Raw genomic sequence first — 15,287 nt, 5'->3', positions numbered from 1 at the left:
TCCTGGATTCAGTCCAGCCTCTCTAGTAGGCGTTGTGGCAGAGTGGTCTAATGCGCAAGACTAGAAATCTTGTTCCTTCGGGAGCGTCTGTTCGAATCAGGCCAACGTCGATTGTTTATTTTTGCTTCCATGAAACTTGTTTTGGCCCTTTCTAATTTTGTAATTGCATCGTGTGTCTGTGGCTACGGGCATAGAAAGAGAGCCTGGGAGGCAAGCATGCGCCAACGAGGAGAATATCTCTCAACCGTTCGGCGTAATCTCGCCCACCTCGGGTTCTCGAAGAGCTAGCTCGAAGCGTTCATCTGGTACATTCCACGTCGCCTCGAGTTCCAACGCCAGATGCGGGCCGCCGTCAACGTGCCGATTGTAGCATGTCGTCGCCGTTGCCGTCGTGTCGTCGCTGTGTTACGAGTCGGAGCAATTACTGTCTCGTCTCATCTGGGACCGGGTAACGGCGATCATCGGGATGTGGGCAGCATCTTCCTGGTTCCGTGTTCCTTTCGTCTTTCCACCAGTAGGCTTGTCCCGTTGGATGAGACGGTTGAGACGATTCAGGTGTGAATGCTGGGATGATGGGACGATCTGCGCAGGCACCGCAGCCTTAGGAGACAGCGTTAGAAGAAGATGTGGTTGTTGTGGCAGATTCAAGGCCATTTCAGAGAGTGAGGATCACATTTCCACCAAGGTATTTGTACAGTGTCGAATGACATGTGCTTATGCTAAGGTGGGTACCTATGCATCTGTAGCCTGTAGGTACCGGTCGTACACTGCGTGCTTACTTCTATAAGACACCCCATCGCTTGGGTTTGTTCCCACAAAGATGGTCTGCATTAATAGGTAGCATGGAAGGTGCCCAAGTGCGCTGCTGCGCGAGATGACATAATCCAGTGTCTCTCATTCCCAGTACCTACAATGGTACCTTATGGTGGGGGTCGGAGACTCGAAAAACGGGGCCGGCAGCACAGACGGATCTCTCGAATGGGTGCCTCATTTCACCTTGCGTCTGCCAGGACCCAATCAGACGCCCTCGGAGGGTTTCTGATGCGATGTGGATGTCGTGTGGATGTCAATGTCGGATGGTTGCCCCGACGAGACGAGACAGATACAGAAAGGGAGGAATTGAGAGGAAGAGATTCGACTTACTCGAGGAGTTAAGAGCACGGATAGAAAAGGATGAGCCGTCAGTTCCGCGAGCTTACTGCTGCCGGGCGGGCTGCTGCAGTCAGAAGCGAAGCCATGTCTGCTCTGCTGCCTTGGTTGCTTTGCTTATTCCCGTTATTGATCAAGGCCATCGACGGAGGAGGAGGGGAGGACTGAAGTCACTGGACCCCTTCTTGTCCTGATCCGATGGCCTGCAGGCTGCAGCAACCCTGGTGCCGTTTTCCAAGATCCAACAAGAATGACATGATGGATGACACGGCTAGCCTGCAGCACACCAGCCCGAGCGGTGACTCTATTCACTCTGTTCTCTCGCCCTGCCGAGATCCTTGGGAGTTGGAGTCCCGAGTCCTTGACCCTAGACGTAGGTTGTCAGTAGTTAGTTGTGGAAAAAACCCGCACGGCCCAGCAGGACGAGGGCGAGTCCTAGCAGCGGCCAAGGCCTTGGACCTTGAATGTTTGAGCAAGCAGATGGGACCTGAAGCCCAAAAGCCTGACGCAATGAAGCCGCGGAGACACAAGCAGGACAGGCCGTAGACAGACGAACACAGAGGCCTGGCTGGCATGGCGTGGACAAGGTTCTCCCACGCAGCCGCTACGCAACAGGAGCTGCGAGTGATACCACCTCTTACTGAGGGCCGGGCGAGGCATGCCGCAAGACCAGAAATTACTGCTTACCGATGATTAGTCTCTTTTTCTTATCCTGGCATCCCAATCCAGACATTCTCACCACAACTTTTCTCACAACTCCCCTCCCCGCCACACCATCACTAGCTACATTCATTACTCCTTCCAGCCTCTTAGGCAGGCGTGTGACTCGAGATTTTCTTCTTCCAACATCTTCCGTTCAAACTTCAACGCCCAGCAGCCTCCGTTGCCAATAGCTTGCATTGAATCTCCAAGACATCCACCCACCATTGGCCACCACCACCGCCGCCCAATCAACACACAACGCTCGCGCCTGCACGCACACATCCGACGCCGACGCAAACTGACGCTGCTGATATCATCACATCCGAGCCGGAAAAGACAAACTATGACTGCGCCTTCGTCTGCAAGGAGGTGATCTCATCTCCTTCCCGAGGCTGAAGACTGGCGCTGTCAACGTCGTCCACTCTCCTCCCACCTGACTAGTTCTGGCGACTGTTTTGCAGGACTGGAGTCGCGAGCTCGATCCAGCTTCCCTTCGCTCGTTATCCGGCAGCCTGTCTCCGTAATTGCTTCCTCCTCTGCGACCACCCGCCACCCCTGCGCCGGTGGTTTGGATCGCCATTCGCGCCTGATCCATCCATCCATTAGTCCAACCGTCTCGTCTCGAAGACACGACCATGTTTTCCCATTTACGAATCCACCGAAGGGGACAATCGAATCCGACTTCGCCAAACCCCGAACAGCCCTCGGCGACTGCTCCCTGGGATCCCTCGCTCCCCGAGCAGCACTCTCCCTTCATTCAAGATGCCGCCTTAAGCCCAGACATTCGGCACCAGTCTTTGACGACGAATTCCTCGCTGCCTCCCACCCTGCCGCCCATTCCCCGCGTCACTTCGTCCAGTTCCGACTCTCCGTCTCCGCTCGAGCGACCGACTGTCGATACCAAGATCGCGGTGACGCAAGAGCCCAACGCGCAGAAACACCAGCCGCCAGTACCTCCACCGCCGGCCCGCTCACCGTACAACGCCGACTCTGGATTCCTCGGCGGCGTGGCCTTGCGCAAATACCAACGCGAACAGCAGGAGCAGCAGAAACAACTAAAGCAACAAATGGCAGCGAAATCACCGGATCTGGTTGCGTCCCCGGTCCCTCACGGCAGCCACGAAAGTCAATTCGCAAGTTCGAAACCCGCGCCCCCGCCGATAAATACCGCCCCTCTGACGAGACCCCCACCCCAACCCACGAAGGCCTCAAAACATGCCGGCTCTTTTGCGACCCCGACCGAGCTGCAACACCAGGGTCACACCCAAAGCTCTCCCCAAGCCCCAAGCTACGCTGCCACCGGACGACGCCCCGCGGGGACGAGACTGTCGAGCGAACCTATCCGCATGGCCAATCATGCATCCGATGCCCCCAAGGGTAGAAAAGGTCTGCCTTTTCTGAAAAATTCCATGTCAACGCTCCTTGCGCGGAGAAAGACGAGCCAAAATGCGCCAGACTTGACACCTCTCCCGCTTGGAGGGAACTCATCATACGATCCTCGTATCCGAGGGACAAGAGTTCACGACTTCAGCGCTCCACGACCAAGACGGAGTCTCCCGCATAACGAAGGTCCTAGCCCTGCCGCGGCGCCGACTCCTGGGACGAAAGCACAACCACAGATACTTGAAGAGATGCTAGACTTGGGCCAGACGTCGTCAAGAGAGAGCACAGCACCGACCCAAGCGTTTCAACATGGCAGGAATACAAGCAGTGCTTCCGAGTCTGGCCGCTCGGGCTCCGTCAGCGTCGCATCACAGCCGGCTGTCGAATCCGGGAGCGGGTCGGTGAAGACGAGAAGCAGCCTAAACCTGGAGACGAAACCTCTACCTAATGTGCCGCCCAAAGACGATACGGCGCCCTCGTCAAGCTCGGCCTCAATCGTCTCCAAGAAGCCCTCAATCAGCGCGGCCTCGGTCTTGTCGAAGAAAACACCTTCTGTTAGATCAAATCCCTCAAGGCATGCTTCCGTGTCTGGGCGAGATGTGCTCTCTTCTGTCCCCCGCCACATGAAGAGTACGTCCTCTAGATTTAGCTTCGACATGGTTGGTGCCGCAAAGCAGGAGAAGCTTCTCGAGGAACGACATCGTCAACGCGAACTCGAGAGGAAGACGTCCGACCCTGAACCTAGTGGAGCTCGTGATTCGAGGTTCGACGACTTTGACGAGGACTTTGATTACGATGCCATGATGGAGGATGATGGCTTCGAAGAGCCGATTCCGATGAGTAATGATTTTGGAGATGACTACGCCTACGAAGAAGATTTCGACGCTGGCGGCACAGATCCTTTAGGCCTTGATGCCGATGACGCTTTTGACGCGGCTGGAACCGACCCCTTGGCTCTTGACCCGGTGCCAGAAGTTGAAATCGAAGCTGAGGAGGATGCTGAAAACGATCCCGATAATGACCAAGAAAACTTTGCTGGTTTTGTCTTTCAACGATCGGGCCCTCCCTCGGCTTTGACCAGTCCACACAGCGCTGGTCTGTTAGCGACGCCAAGGGATGCTGAGGGCAAAGTGATTGGATTTGCTGTCTCGAGAGACGCGTCGGATCTGAATCAGGTTTTGAGTCCCAATTTCGCTCCGGACCAGCACTTGTCGCCTAGTACGACTGAATCTACTGCTGGCCCTCCCATCGAGGACTTGAACATTGCCAGTGAGGACCAGCAAGATGAGGATGAAACATTGTGCGACCCAAACCCGTCCTTGTCACCTGCTCCGCTCGCAGTTCCTAAGAAGGACGATCTCTATTTTGACAACGGCCTTCTCGATGAGTTGGAATTTGCTGGAGAGGGTGATGGCTCCTACTTTGACGAGTCCATCTTTGACCTGGACGACACAGACAAATATGGCCGCCCTATTCCGGGCGCCTTTGCCAGGGCTCAAGCTGCGAGGGTTGCCATGGCTGGTGGCGCAACTGCACTGGATAACGGTGTACAAGAAGGTGATGTCAAGATTGGCGAAAGCCAAGATGCTAGTGCTCAAGACGGCGCTGCCCTTGAGAACAGCAAGAGGATATCCAACAGCACATCAAGACTGTCTGCGCAGTCCAATGTTTCGCAATCAACGGCCCATACATCCCTCAGCGTCGGCATGCCGGCTCCCTCTGCCGAAGAGTCAAAACGGGCTAGCGACCTCCTGGCTCAGGGCCAGGAATCCTCCGTAATGACTTCCAGCTTCTCAGCAACGGGCCAGGACAAGGTGGAAGCTTACCAAACTGCTCTTGCGGCGGCAGCGTTTGAAGCCGCCGCCAATGGCAGATTTCGACGCGACTCGTCACCCCCTCCAAGCGAGCTTATGTCACCCACTGGAGAGTCCTCGTATGACATTCCACACAACGAGAACATGGATGAGTACGATGATTATGACGACACTGGTTTTCGCGAAGACCTGAATGATTACGATGTTGACTACGACGACTTCATTGCGGAGGCAAACGCTAGTGCCCTTGCCAACGACTCTGATGGTTGGTATGGCCAGGAGTTCGGGTTCTACTCTGCTCCTGTTGAAGGAGGAGGGCGCCACAGCAGAGACAGCTCCAACGGATCGGACGAGAAGCCTTTCGAATATGCCAACGGCGGCTTCTTTGGGCCATCGGGCGTATCTCGAAGCAAGTCTGGCAGGATAGTATCGCGGGAGCCCAACCTCACGCCCATCACAGAAAGATCCGAGTACTCTAACCGAAACTCGATTATGAGCCTCGCTGTTCCACCTGGCATTGGCTCTGGTCCATCGAGTCTTCAGAGCCCTGGCCTGGCCCAACTTGCGATGATGGCAGAAGGCGACGACAACATGAGCCTATCAGCACTGATGCGGCTGCGCTCCAAGGCTTGGGGCGGCTCACAGGCCAGTCTTGTCTCGAGTCGCGAGGGATCACCGAGATCGGAGAGGGGTGAAGGTGGAAGCTCGCCTTGGGGCCCAGGGCCTCACAACATGCTGGGTATACACGGCCATGGCCGAAAGAATTCTGCATTTTCTGTCCGCAGCCGCGACATGGATTCTTCGGACGCGGGCAGCACGTCGGGTTCGCCCACTCTCACCATGTCCATGCCCACTATAGGGTCACCGGCTCCTCCACTTCCACCGCTCAACCAGAGTCCCTCGGTAGTGATGAACTCTCCCCACTTCACGCACAGCGCGGCATTCGACCCCGTTCCCGAGTCTGACGAGATGGACGAGTTGTCAATTTCCAACACCATCTCACACTCCGGCTTGTGGATGAAGAGCCCGGACACGGCCATGCATCCGAACATCGTGCCCCGGATCGACCCTACACCCCAGCGGAAGCCCGGCAAGGGGCACAAGCATAAGGGGTCCGCGGATAGCATATCTTACATCAAAGAAGAAGAGAGTGGCGAGACCCGATGGGTTCTCGAGCGACGGTTTACCGCCGACAGCGGGGAGGTCGAAGTTCAGCGAGAACTCGTTGGCAATGGCCAGATTTAGGCTACTTGGCTTTCGAAGTCGTACAGCCTCGATCAAGGCGGAAGAGACCCATGGCCAACGTGTGGGCCGAATACCCCCGAAAATTACGGAAAGATACCATCCACCAGTAGCGACAGCGTACTTGTTTCGAACACACGATACCTTGAAGTAGAATATGAAGATTAGGAAGTTAATGATGGCATGTCCTGTATAGAGTAACCGGCCCAAGCCACACGCATGCAAGAATGCGATGTAATGGTATGGGAGAAGGCAGACGCACGGTAATCGACTTGGAAAGAGGAGGATTAGGTATAATTCATAATTGATTAGTCTTCCACCTCTCTTTGCCTTCGGTCCGAGGGATGTCTGATGGAACTCAGCACAATTCTTCATATTGGTGTTGTTTGGCTGCCTGCCAGCATGACGAGTGGATCCCGTACTTGTTGCGGGGATCCGCTTCGTCTTCTATCAAATGTTCCTCCAACCTGTTGAATCTAGATGGGTGTAGAAAGCCGAAGACCCGTCAGGGTCACGATGGTTGATCCTGTCTTTCCGTTCATCAACTCAAACCTATACCAATTTTCCACCAACGGAAGCTGGTTGCTGGTATTATGTACGTGCAAATCCAAAAAACAAAGTATTTACAAGAATCGAGCTTCACCTTCCGAGCCCATCTCCTCTAATCGATTCGCTCCCGTAAACATCTCATATCGTCATACCTTCATCAACAGTCTCGCACTCTTCAAAGCCCTCCCCTTCCCCTCCCCAAACATCAAAGACCACCCAACCCGTCCATACAAGCCTCAATTATGCGGCTCACCATACACATAACTAAAAGCAACAGGCGTCTTAAAGTTGGGAGTCCCTTTACTCATCTTCCCACCATCTGTATCATCGTATCCCGACTATCATCGTACGCGCACCACACTATTCGCCGTAGCATGGTACGCAATCTCCCTCTGATCCCCAACAGGACTCGCAAAGAAACTAGCATGTCTCGCACCGTAGTGCCCGTTCCCACAGCCCAACACGCATCCGCTCCCCTTTATCCACGCTGCGGCATCTGCATGGGACACGGGGTATCAACCCCAGGCCAAGAGGCCCAAGCAGTAGCTCGCGGCAACCAGCAGTACGACACAGAGTAGGCAATGTACGTCGTTCCCGCCAAAGTAGACCGCCGCGGGGTCTTTTTTTTTTTTTTTTTTTTTTTCACGGGCGTGCGAGACGCGTCCCTAGGGTATGATTGGGTGGACTTGGAGATGAAAGAGAGGAGAGGCTGAGGTGGAGACGTAGTCTGCGTTGAGCTTTTGGATGTAGATGGAATGTTGGGAGGCGCCGTGGAAACAGTAGTGGCCGTCGCCCGAGTAGATCGGGAAAGGGTCGAAGCCGCCGGAGCGGGGGCCGCGGGAGTGAATACCACGATACCACCATGCTCCGGCCATGGATGACGGGATTGTGAGTTTCCCCTTGAGGGGCTGGCTAACCGCGCTCCGGCCTATATGGCTGTCTTTGCGCACATGCTGCGAAATAGGCTTAAAGACAAAAACGTGCTCCTCTGGGTTCCCCTGACACCCGTGAGACCTTGCTGCACTATGTATAGGGAGACTGTCCTTTGGAACCGACGGATGGACGTCGAAGCTTAAATTCTCAGGGGACATAACGTCGTACATTTAAACTTAACGGGGGTCACTCAACTCGCGGTGTCGGTCTTGAGGATTCCTGGCGAGTCGGGATGTGGAGGTGGCAGGCGTCGTACAGATGTGACAATGCGCAAATGCGATTGGAGCGCTTGACATCGTTTACCACCTCCCAGACGACGCCCTTAAGACCACCCAACCAGCCAGTCATATCAAGATTACTGGTACTTGCCGTCTTGGAAAGTTTGAAAGCTCAGCAAATCTGTTAATGCCCCTCGATGGAGTCGAGAAGTTGGAAATGGCTGGTGAGTTGTTATGCGGCCGCTACCATAGGCAGAAGAAGCTGCCACGAAACGTTGATGATGTCGATGGACGGCTCCGCAGACGTGAGCATGAGGTAGTCACACCTTGGTATGCTGAGTGTATTCGAATTAAAGCGTTCAGTTTTATTTTCCCCCATGACTCCTCAACTATGTTAGCTTGAGATGGAACGTGTTGTTGTCATTTCCCTTGATGAGGAACCAGGTATTATCGACTTAGATGCACTGGCGTTAAGTGGTGATGGCTCCAGCTCAGAACATGCTCCCTGCTCTCTTGCCGGCTTACCTAAGAAATTCTGCACTTCAAAAAGGAAAAAGAAAAAGAGAGCGAAAGCTGAGTAAGCCCGCAAAGCTTCCGCAACCTAACGTTAAACCTCGGCCCCATCCGCCTCCGCCACTGGAAGCCCAACGCCACGGGGGGGAGTGATTGGGGGTTCCAAGGGTCCAAACAAACGCCTGTCCTCTGCGCTCTGACCAGCCCGCGTCAATGACATTACGACATTTTTCAGTCCCGAGCATTTTCGCCTTTTCCCGAACCCCGTCCATCTACAAACCGCTGTCACCACCACCACCACCACAACTGACGACTCCAACCGACGTCAATCTTTTCTTGCCTCAACTCAGCAGTTAATACCAAAAGACAACCAACCAACCAATCAACCAATTAACAGAAAAAAAAAAAAAAACACACAATGTCTCGCATCCTCCGCCTCCGCCCCCTCCTAAACCTCACCAAGACCCCTTCAACCCGCCTCTCCTCCACCTCAGCCTTCTCCCGAGGCCCCGCGCCCCCCCGCCTTCCAGCAGACCAACAAGCCGAGTTCGAGCGCCTCCAACGCCAGGCCTCCGTCTCCAGCGCCTTCCAACACCTCGTCGAAGAACAGTCTGAACCGCCCGCCGACTCCTCCTCCTCCTCCGCCTCCGCCGCCGCCGCCGCCGCCACCTCAGACACCAACACGACCGCAGCCGCAACCGAAGCCACAGCAACAGCAACGGCTACCCCCACCACACCCACAATCGCAGCGACCGACGAAGACACAATGCACCCAAACTACGTCCGCGGCGCCCCCGCAGAGTTCGAGGGCGATGTGAACCCGCGCACCGGCGAGGTCGGCGGGCCCAAGAGGGAGCCGCTGCGCTGGGGGTCCGGCGGGGATTGGAGCTACAACGGTCGCGTGACGGACTTTTAAGGGGACGCGAAGGCTACGAGACATTCCTCTCTCTTTGGAAAATATGACCAGCCTCGAGATCACAACGGAGTAGCGTTCTGTGAGGCTACGGGGACGATTTCCCCGTCTAGCCAGCGAGACCTGAGCAGAGGATGGCCCCCCATACGCAGTTGTATAACCAGTGTATAGTAATTAGTCACCGTAATCACATCAAGATACCATGTAAAGACGTCACCTCGAACCGCGTTTGCGTAATCGAAAGTGTTGGGTATTCTGACCAGCGCTACTCCTACAAAACTACTCCAACTTTGTCATCCGCTGCCCAATTCTCACAAATCACTCGTCTCCAAGTCCTCTCCTCTGCAAATCAAGCCATGATAATGCCTCAAGCAACCGAAGCGTCGGGGCCCTTTGCGGCACCATCCACGTCCATCTTGTCGCCCTCGACCGCCGGAGCACCATTCGCGGTAGTAGTGTCGTTCGCTTTGGGAGCCACGTTCTGAGGAGGCTCACCGTCGGGTCTGTTCTCCTTGTCTCCTTCACTCGTCGCTCTCTGTTCCTTGTACTCGTCAGGGACGCGCACACCCTGATTTCTCTTCCACCACGTGCCGGAGACGATCTCGCCTCGAATCCTACTAAGGCGAAGCTTCTCGCGCTCCAGCGCTGCCCCATTAAGGCCCCGGCTAGCCGCGTTCATCTCTCCCATGGCCTTGCGCATTCGCTCTCTACGGCCTTTGCCACGGAGACGACTCTGCGTACCGGCGCCATTGGTGACCCAGCGAATACCCGTAATCATGTAGCTGATGCCGTCATGGACCGACTGACGACCATTGTACCGTCCGCCAAACTCTCGAGACTGAATGCCGAAGCGAGTAGTGCTGCCGTACTTATCCAATCGCGGAAGGATCACAAGGCTGATGTGCATATCGCGATCGATAGGCACGTCGACAGGGCCCGTCTTGGGCGGCTTGTCGAGATATGTGGCTGAGTTGGCCTCGAACCGGGCCTTTTCCTCCTTCTCTTTTTCCTTGCGTCTCTTAGTCGCCGGACCTTCTTTCTCGGGGGCATTGAGACCGCGATCGAGATCCAACATTGCCACATCGACGTCGTCGCCCCATTCTCCTCGGATCCATCCTCCGTGGATACACGCAGCAATGACATCCGAGTCGTCCGTGTACACATCTGTGCCCCACAATGCTCTGCGAGCCGTGATCTCTTCCCTCGCTGCTGAAGTGAGGTGCACCTTGGGCACCTTCACCGTGAGTGTGCAGTTCTCCTTGTCCTTGATGACGTTCCAAGGAAGTGGCATAGGAGTCGAGGAGAATCCGCGACCCGATGGGAGGTTGGGAATTTGTCTTGCGGGCCTCAGTTTGGGCTCGTATAGGACGTCTCCCAAGTGATTTCGCGGCAGGTGAGCAACCGATTCGAGAACGACCTTCGAGGTCACAATCGTCTTTGGCTTGGGGGGCGGAGCGCTCGTCGGGCTCTGAACGGCCTGCTTGGCGGGAGCCTCCTTGACGTGTGTATGCTGATGTGCCGGTCGAGGGACGTGGTGGTGGTGAGCAACCGGCAGATCTTTCGCAAGTCCCGTCGGGGATGGGATGGGAGTGCTTCCCTTGACGTTCTTGAAAGGCGTGGCGCTGGCGGGAGTAGGGGTAGATCCATTGGCGTGGTCGACAGCATGATGACCATGGTGATGATGGTGATGATGGCTGTCGTCGTTAGTCGTTGTAGAAAGACCAGAGGGAACCGGGACGTACTGGTGGTGGTGATGTTGATGAGTCTTCGGGCGCTTTGCTCGACCAACAGGCGTCAGTCGTCCCGTGCTCTCCTCGTCACCCTTAGTGTCATCCTCCTTTAACTTTCTCCGCCGTCCCTTAGGCTTGGGCGCTGTCGTGTCTGGACCAGACTCATGCGCCGCGCTGTCTGTCTCATCACGTCGTGCAAGGCTCGCGTTTGTGTATGGTAATGGAGCTACTGTGTTAACAGGGCTACCACTAAGGGTAACTCCGCTTCCTATGCCGGAGAACATCTTGCCAAACTCGGTCTTGATGCTAGGCTGACCCGCTGGTCCCGGCTGTCGTGATTGCGCTCCTTGAACAGCCTGAGGCAATGGCGACACTCGTCCTTTCCTATTGATTTCCTGGACCGCCAACAGATTTCTCTGATTGTTGTTCGAGTGCTCTTCGACTGGTCGGTTGCGAGGTGAATCGTACATTGGCGGGCCGTGTGGTGTATTGTATGCGACGGATGGAGGTGGCGGGCCTTCCTCCACAGGTCGACGATGCGAGGAAGGTGGTAGCGCTTGAGGATGTAGATGGTTGATCCGCCGCTCGGGGGAATCAAAAGGCTGTTGCTGTGGTTGTTGCTGCTGCAGGTGCGGCTGACCGGGCTGACCAGGCTGACCTGGCTGTCCTGGAGGCGGCTGTTGGGCATGGTTTGGTGGCGGGAATCGGTCGTTCGGAGGTGGTTGTTGCTGGAATTGAGGAGCGGGTGTGGGATGGGATTGAGCTCCATAGCCGGGTGCAGAAGTCGGGGGGTACTCATGGTGTCTGGGGTGCAATCCAGCAGGATCGTATGGTACCCTGGACTGGTCAAAGGGCTGTTGTTGCCTCGGTGGCCAAGGGCCCTGTTCACGTTGCTCGGGTGGACGCGTGAACGGTGGAGGTTGGCCCCTTTGGACTTCCTGAGGCCGATACTCGCCTTGGTGCACTGGAGGCCCTCGCCCACTATCGCCTCCCGAATATGCTCGTTCTCTGCGTTCCCTTTCTCTCACCTGCTCTCTTTCCCTAAACTCAATCTCGTCCCGGCGATCCCTTTCCGCTCGGTAACGGTCGTCAAAGGTCATGGGCTTCAGACCAGGTCTCTCTGGGTTGTATTCCATTGAGCCTCTAGATATCTCCTCCCGCCTCGGATACATCTCCTCCGGTCCGTTATTCCGACCCATATCAGCAGGCCTCGGCGGCATGTTCTGGAAGGACTTTGGTTGGCTCGTAGGCCTCGGCGGAGGACCTTGGGGCATTCGGCTCGACTCTCTGCCATCCTGAGCTGATGGGCCACGCTGGTGGTAGCCCTGTTGCGGCGTGCCATAGCGTTGCATCTCGGGCGTGGTCGAATACGCACCTTGGGGCGATGCGGCGGCGCTGCCTCTCGGGTCATACGGGCGCGCATGCTCCGGTGTCTGAGGTCTTCTGAAGGGCTGGTAGTCGGAAGAAGCAGAGTGCATTCTCGGGGAAGCCTGCATCGTCGGCGCAAACGTCGGTCCAGAAGGTGCGGATGTCGCAGGTGCAGCAAAATGCGACGGCGGTGGCTGTGAGTCTCTCTGCGCTGTAGGAGGTCCACCCAGCATGGAGGATATAGACATGGAGCTGCCAGTACTCCCCGTTCTCTGTATCGAGTGCAGCGAAGGCAGCTCGCGGCCGCCTGGGAATGAAGTTGGGTGACCAACAGTCAAAGGCGGAGCTCTTGGCACAGGCAAGCCGTAGTGCCCTATCTGATGCGATCCCGGGGGGGGCGGATTTCCGGGTTGGGGAGGAGAACCCGGAGGAGGCATGTTACGATTCATGGGCGGACCGCCGGGTAATGAGGATGCACTTGGGTGTCGAGAGTGGCCCGAAGGAGGAGGGGGAGGAGGAGGAGGCCCCGAGTTGGGCTCTTGCGGGAAGGATCTCGGGCCCGATGCGTAGTATGGGTTTTCCGAGGAGCGTCGCTGATGCTCGGCATACGGAGGATTATTTGCAGGAGGGTGAGAAACGGGTGGGAATGGCGACTGGTTCGGTGTCGACGTCGCGGTCGTGTTCGACGATGGAGGAAAAGGTGACCGGCTGTACTGCGAAGCAGCGTTGCGCGAGAAGGGTAGCTGTGACGGCTGTCTTGGATCCATCGCGCCGAGTTTTTAGCTCAAAGACCACAGGATGGATTGCACATAGGTGTCGGAGGTGCGTCAGCGCGACGGCGACTAGGGTGAGGTGGATGCTATCGCAAAAGCAGAATCGTGTGCGGGTGCCGAAAGAGAATCGCTCGATAGGCAAAGGTATCGTCGGTGATGGTCGCGGAGGTGAGGATTCGCCAGAGCGATGGGTGAGGTTGGGAGGTGGAGGGTAAGGTTGAAGGTGAGAGGTAAGGTGAGGTAAGGAAGGTGTGATGCAAGGTAGGGAAGGAGGAAAGGAAGGGTCGAGGAGCGGAGGAAGATCGCGACACACTGTTGTGTTACACGGACGCAGAATTATTTTGGATTCCCCTGGTCGGATCCTGTTTCGGTGGAGCTGGGCTAGCCGGTTGCTGGCATTGAACAGCTTGTGCCTGTGCTCACTCTCGTTTTTTTCCTCTTTCTTTTCCTTGGCCCTCGTCTTTTTTCGAAGTACCTTGGGGCAGCGGGCCGGGTGTGTGAAAGTCAAGGTGGAAGTGGACAGGCGACAGGGTCCCGGTTCTTGTTGGTGTGGGTGGGTTGAGATGGTGGTGGTGTCTTGTCTTGTCTCTTTGGGGGAGAGGGGAGAGAGGTCAAGGTGAAGGTGACAGGGTGCTTGGATGCTTGGGTGCTCCAACCTTTGTCACAGTTCACCGGTGACTCGTGAGGTCAAGTTGGAGGAAGTACCCGTAAGGTCCAAAAGTCGAGGTCGACCTGGGTGCTTGGGACTTGGGGGACTTGTATCCTTGGGACCGTGGCGTGGGCTGGTGACCTTGGGGCAGCCGCTGGCAAATGGGCGCAAATCAGCCGGAACGCGACAGGGATGCCGGGGGAGGTTCGTTCGCGCTAGTGAGACAGGTGCCCCCCGTTGATGGGAAACGATGATGTCGATGCGCCGCGCCCGGGGTACGGATGTTGTTTTCCTTGCCGCAAGCTGGTGGGCGTTTTGCAGATTGTCAGATTGACGTGTGTGAGGTGGTGAGGTGGTGAGGTTTGCTTCGTTCGTGGGTGGCCAATTCGTAGGTAACTTGACCGCGTCTTCAGATTTGAGGAAATGTGGTGATGGCTTCACGTGACCGTTCGGTTGAGTAAGTAAGCCAGGTAATCGCCTGCTGGGTTGGTTCTTTCGTACGGAGTGTTGATCTTGATTAAAGGAAAGAGTCAAACAAAAAAAAATTAATTTGAAAAAAAAAAAAAAAAAGGTCTGGTCTGGGCAGCTACAGCGGTATACGAACACTTGCCACCTGGGTATTCCTTCTTGGAACCTTCCTCGCCGTCCAAGACGCAGGGAACTCAAGCTGACAAGTTATTTTGCGCCTCGCGACGAACCGCAGAGCTCCAAGACAGGACCGAACGGCGTGCAAGACGTGGAGAAGGGCAGCAAGGAGATGACGGGGGGACACGAGGGGGCTGAAGATGCGCAAGGGGACATGGACGATCCAAGGGGCCCTATCCGTACGATGGTAGCCAAGCAAGCCAATGTAGGTAAGCTTATGCAGGAAGAGACGGTCCGCAGAGTCTTAGTGCCAGTATTCAGTGTCCGTTGGCAATAGTACTGCCGTCAAAGCATCTGATCGAGGAACGCGGGCGGGGAAGAACGTCGACAGCGCAACGCCAGAAACGAGGACGCACGGCAGCTCTGCAAAACATTATTCATACGGATACAGGTACGGATATGTCGATTGTCATGTCGTCAATTTGGGCAGGCAAGCTGCGAGACTGGGCTTGCTGGGCTCGGAGAGGGGGCAAACAAGCAGCAAGCCACCAAACAGATGCAGAATGCACAATGCAGAGAGTTGCATGCGGGATGCCCCCCAAGCAGGAAGACTGGCGGTGGACAAACGTGGCCCAGATCCAGGGCGAGGTGCCCTAGGGGCCAGAGCGGAGTCGCGCGAGAATGCGGGAAGGGCTGTGTTCTGCTTTTTGTTTCTGGCTTGCTGGTGAAGGTAACTTTTTGGCGTGATGCTACCTACGTATGCTAC

General features: G+C 56.0%; 5 protein-coding genes across 5 annotated transcripts; 2 read left to right on the top strand and 3 right to left on the bottom strand.

Moving 5' to 3' along the window:
* Positions 1 to 240: 240 nt before the first annotated feature.
* On the bottom strand, positions 241 to 654 carry CORC01_01553 (uncharacterized protein; the record flags this gene model as incomplete). The annotated part of the gene is made up of 2 exons (XM_022613207.1): positions 241 to 400; positions 446 to 654. The coding sequence occupies 2 exons, from the start codon at positions 652 to 654 to the stop codon at positions 241 to 243; spliced, it is 369 nt and encodes a 122-aa protein (XP_022480306.1).
* A 1,832-nt stretch (positions 655 to 2,486) lies between these two features.
* CORC01_01552 (uncharacterized protein) lies at positions 2,487 to 6,293 on the top strand (the record flags this gene model as incomplete). The annotated part of the gene is made up of 1 exon (XM_022613206.1): positions 2,487 to 6,293. The coding sequence occupies one exon, from the start codon at positions 2,487 to 2,489 to the stop codon at positions 6,291 to 6,293; it is 3,807 nt and encodes a 1,268-aa protein (XP_022480305.1).
* Positions 6,294 to 7,504: 1,211 nt separating this feature from the next.
* Positions 7,505 to 7,714, bottom strand: CORC01_01551 (uncharacterized protein; the record flags this gene model as incomplete). Its single annotated transcript, XM_022613205.1, has 1 exon — positions 7,505 to 7,714. One exon carries the CDS (start codon positions 7,712 to 7,714, stop codon positions 7,505 to 7,507), a length of 210 nt encoding a protein of 69 aa, XP_022480304.1.
* Positions 7,715 to 8,921: 1,207 nt separating this feature from the next.
* On the top strand, positions 8,922 to 9,419 carry CORC01_01550 (uncharacterized protein; the record flags this gene model as incomplete). Its single annotated transcript, XM_022613204.1, has 1 exon — positions 8,922 to 9,419. One exon carries the CDS (start codon positions 8,922 to 8,924, stop codon positions 9,417 to 9,419), a length of 498 nt encoding a protein of 165 aa, XP_022480303.1.
* A 364-nt stretch (positions 9,420 to 9,783) lies between these two features.
* CORC01_01549 (histone deacetylation protein Rxt3) lies at positions 9,784 to 13,281 on the bottom strand (the record flags this gene model as incomplete). The annotated part of the gene is made up of 1 exon (XM_022613203.1): positions 9,784 to 13,281. One exon carries the CDS (start codon positions 13,279 to 13,281, stop codon positions 9,784 to 9,786), a length of 3,498 nt encoding a protein of 1,165 aa, XP_022480302.1.
* Between the last annotated feature and the right edge of the window lie 2,006 nt (positions 13,282 to 15,287).

Source organism: Colletotrichum orchidophilum (assembly GCF_001831195.1).
Source record: "Colletotrichum orchidophilum strain IMI 309357 chromosome Unknown Scaffold_8.1, whole genome shotgun sequence".
NCBI classification, from domain to species: domain Eukaryota; kingdom Fungi; phylum Ascomycota; class Sordariomycetes; order Glomerellales; family Glomerellaceae; genus Colletotrichum; species Colletotrichum orchidophilum.
The sequence above is the reverse complement of the archived record's forward strand: the minus strand, read 5'-3'. Positions and strand labels throughout refer to the sequence as shown.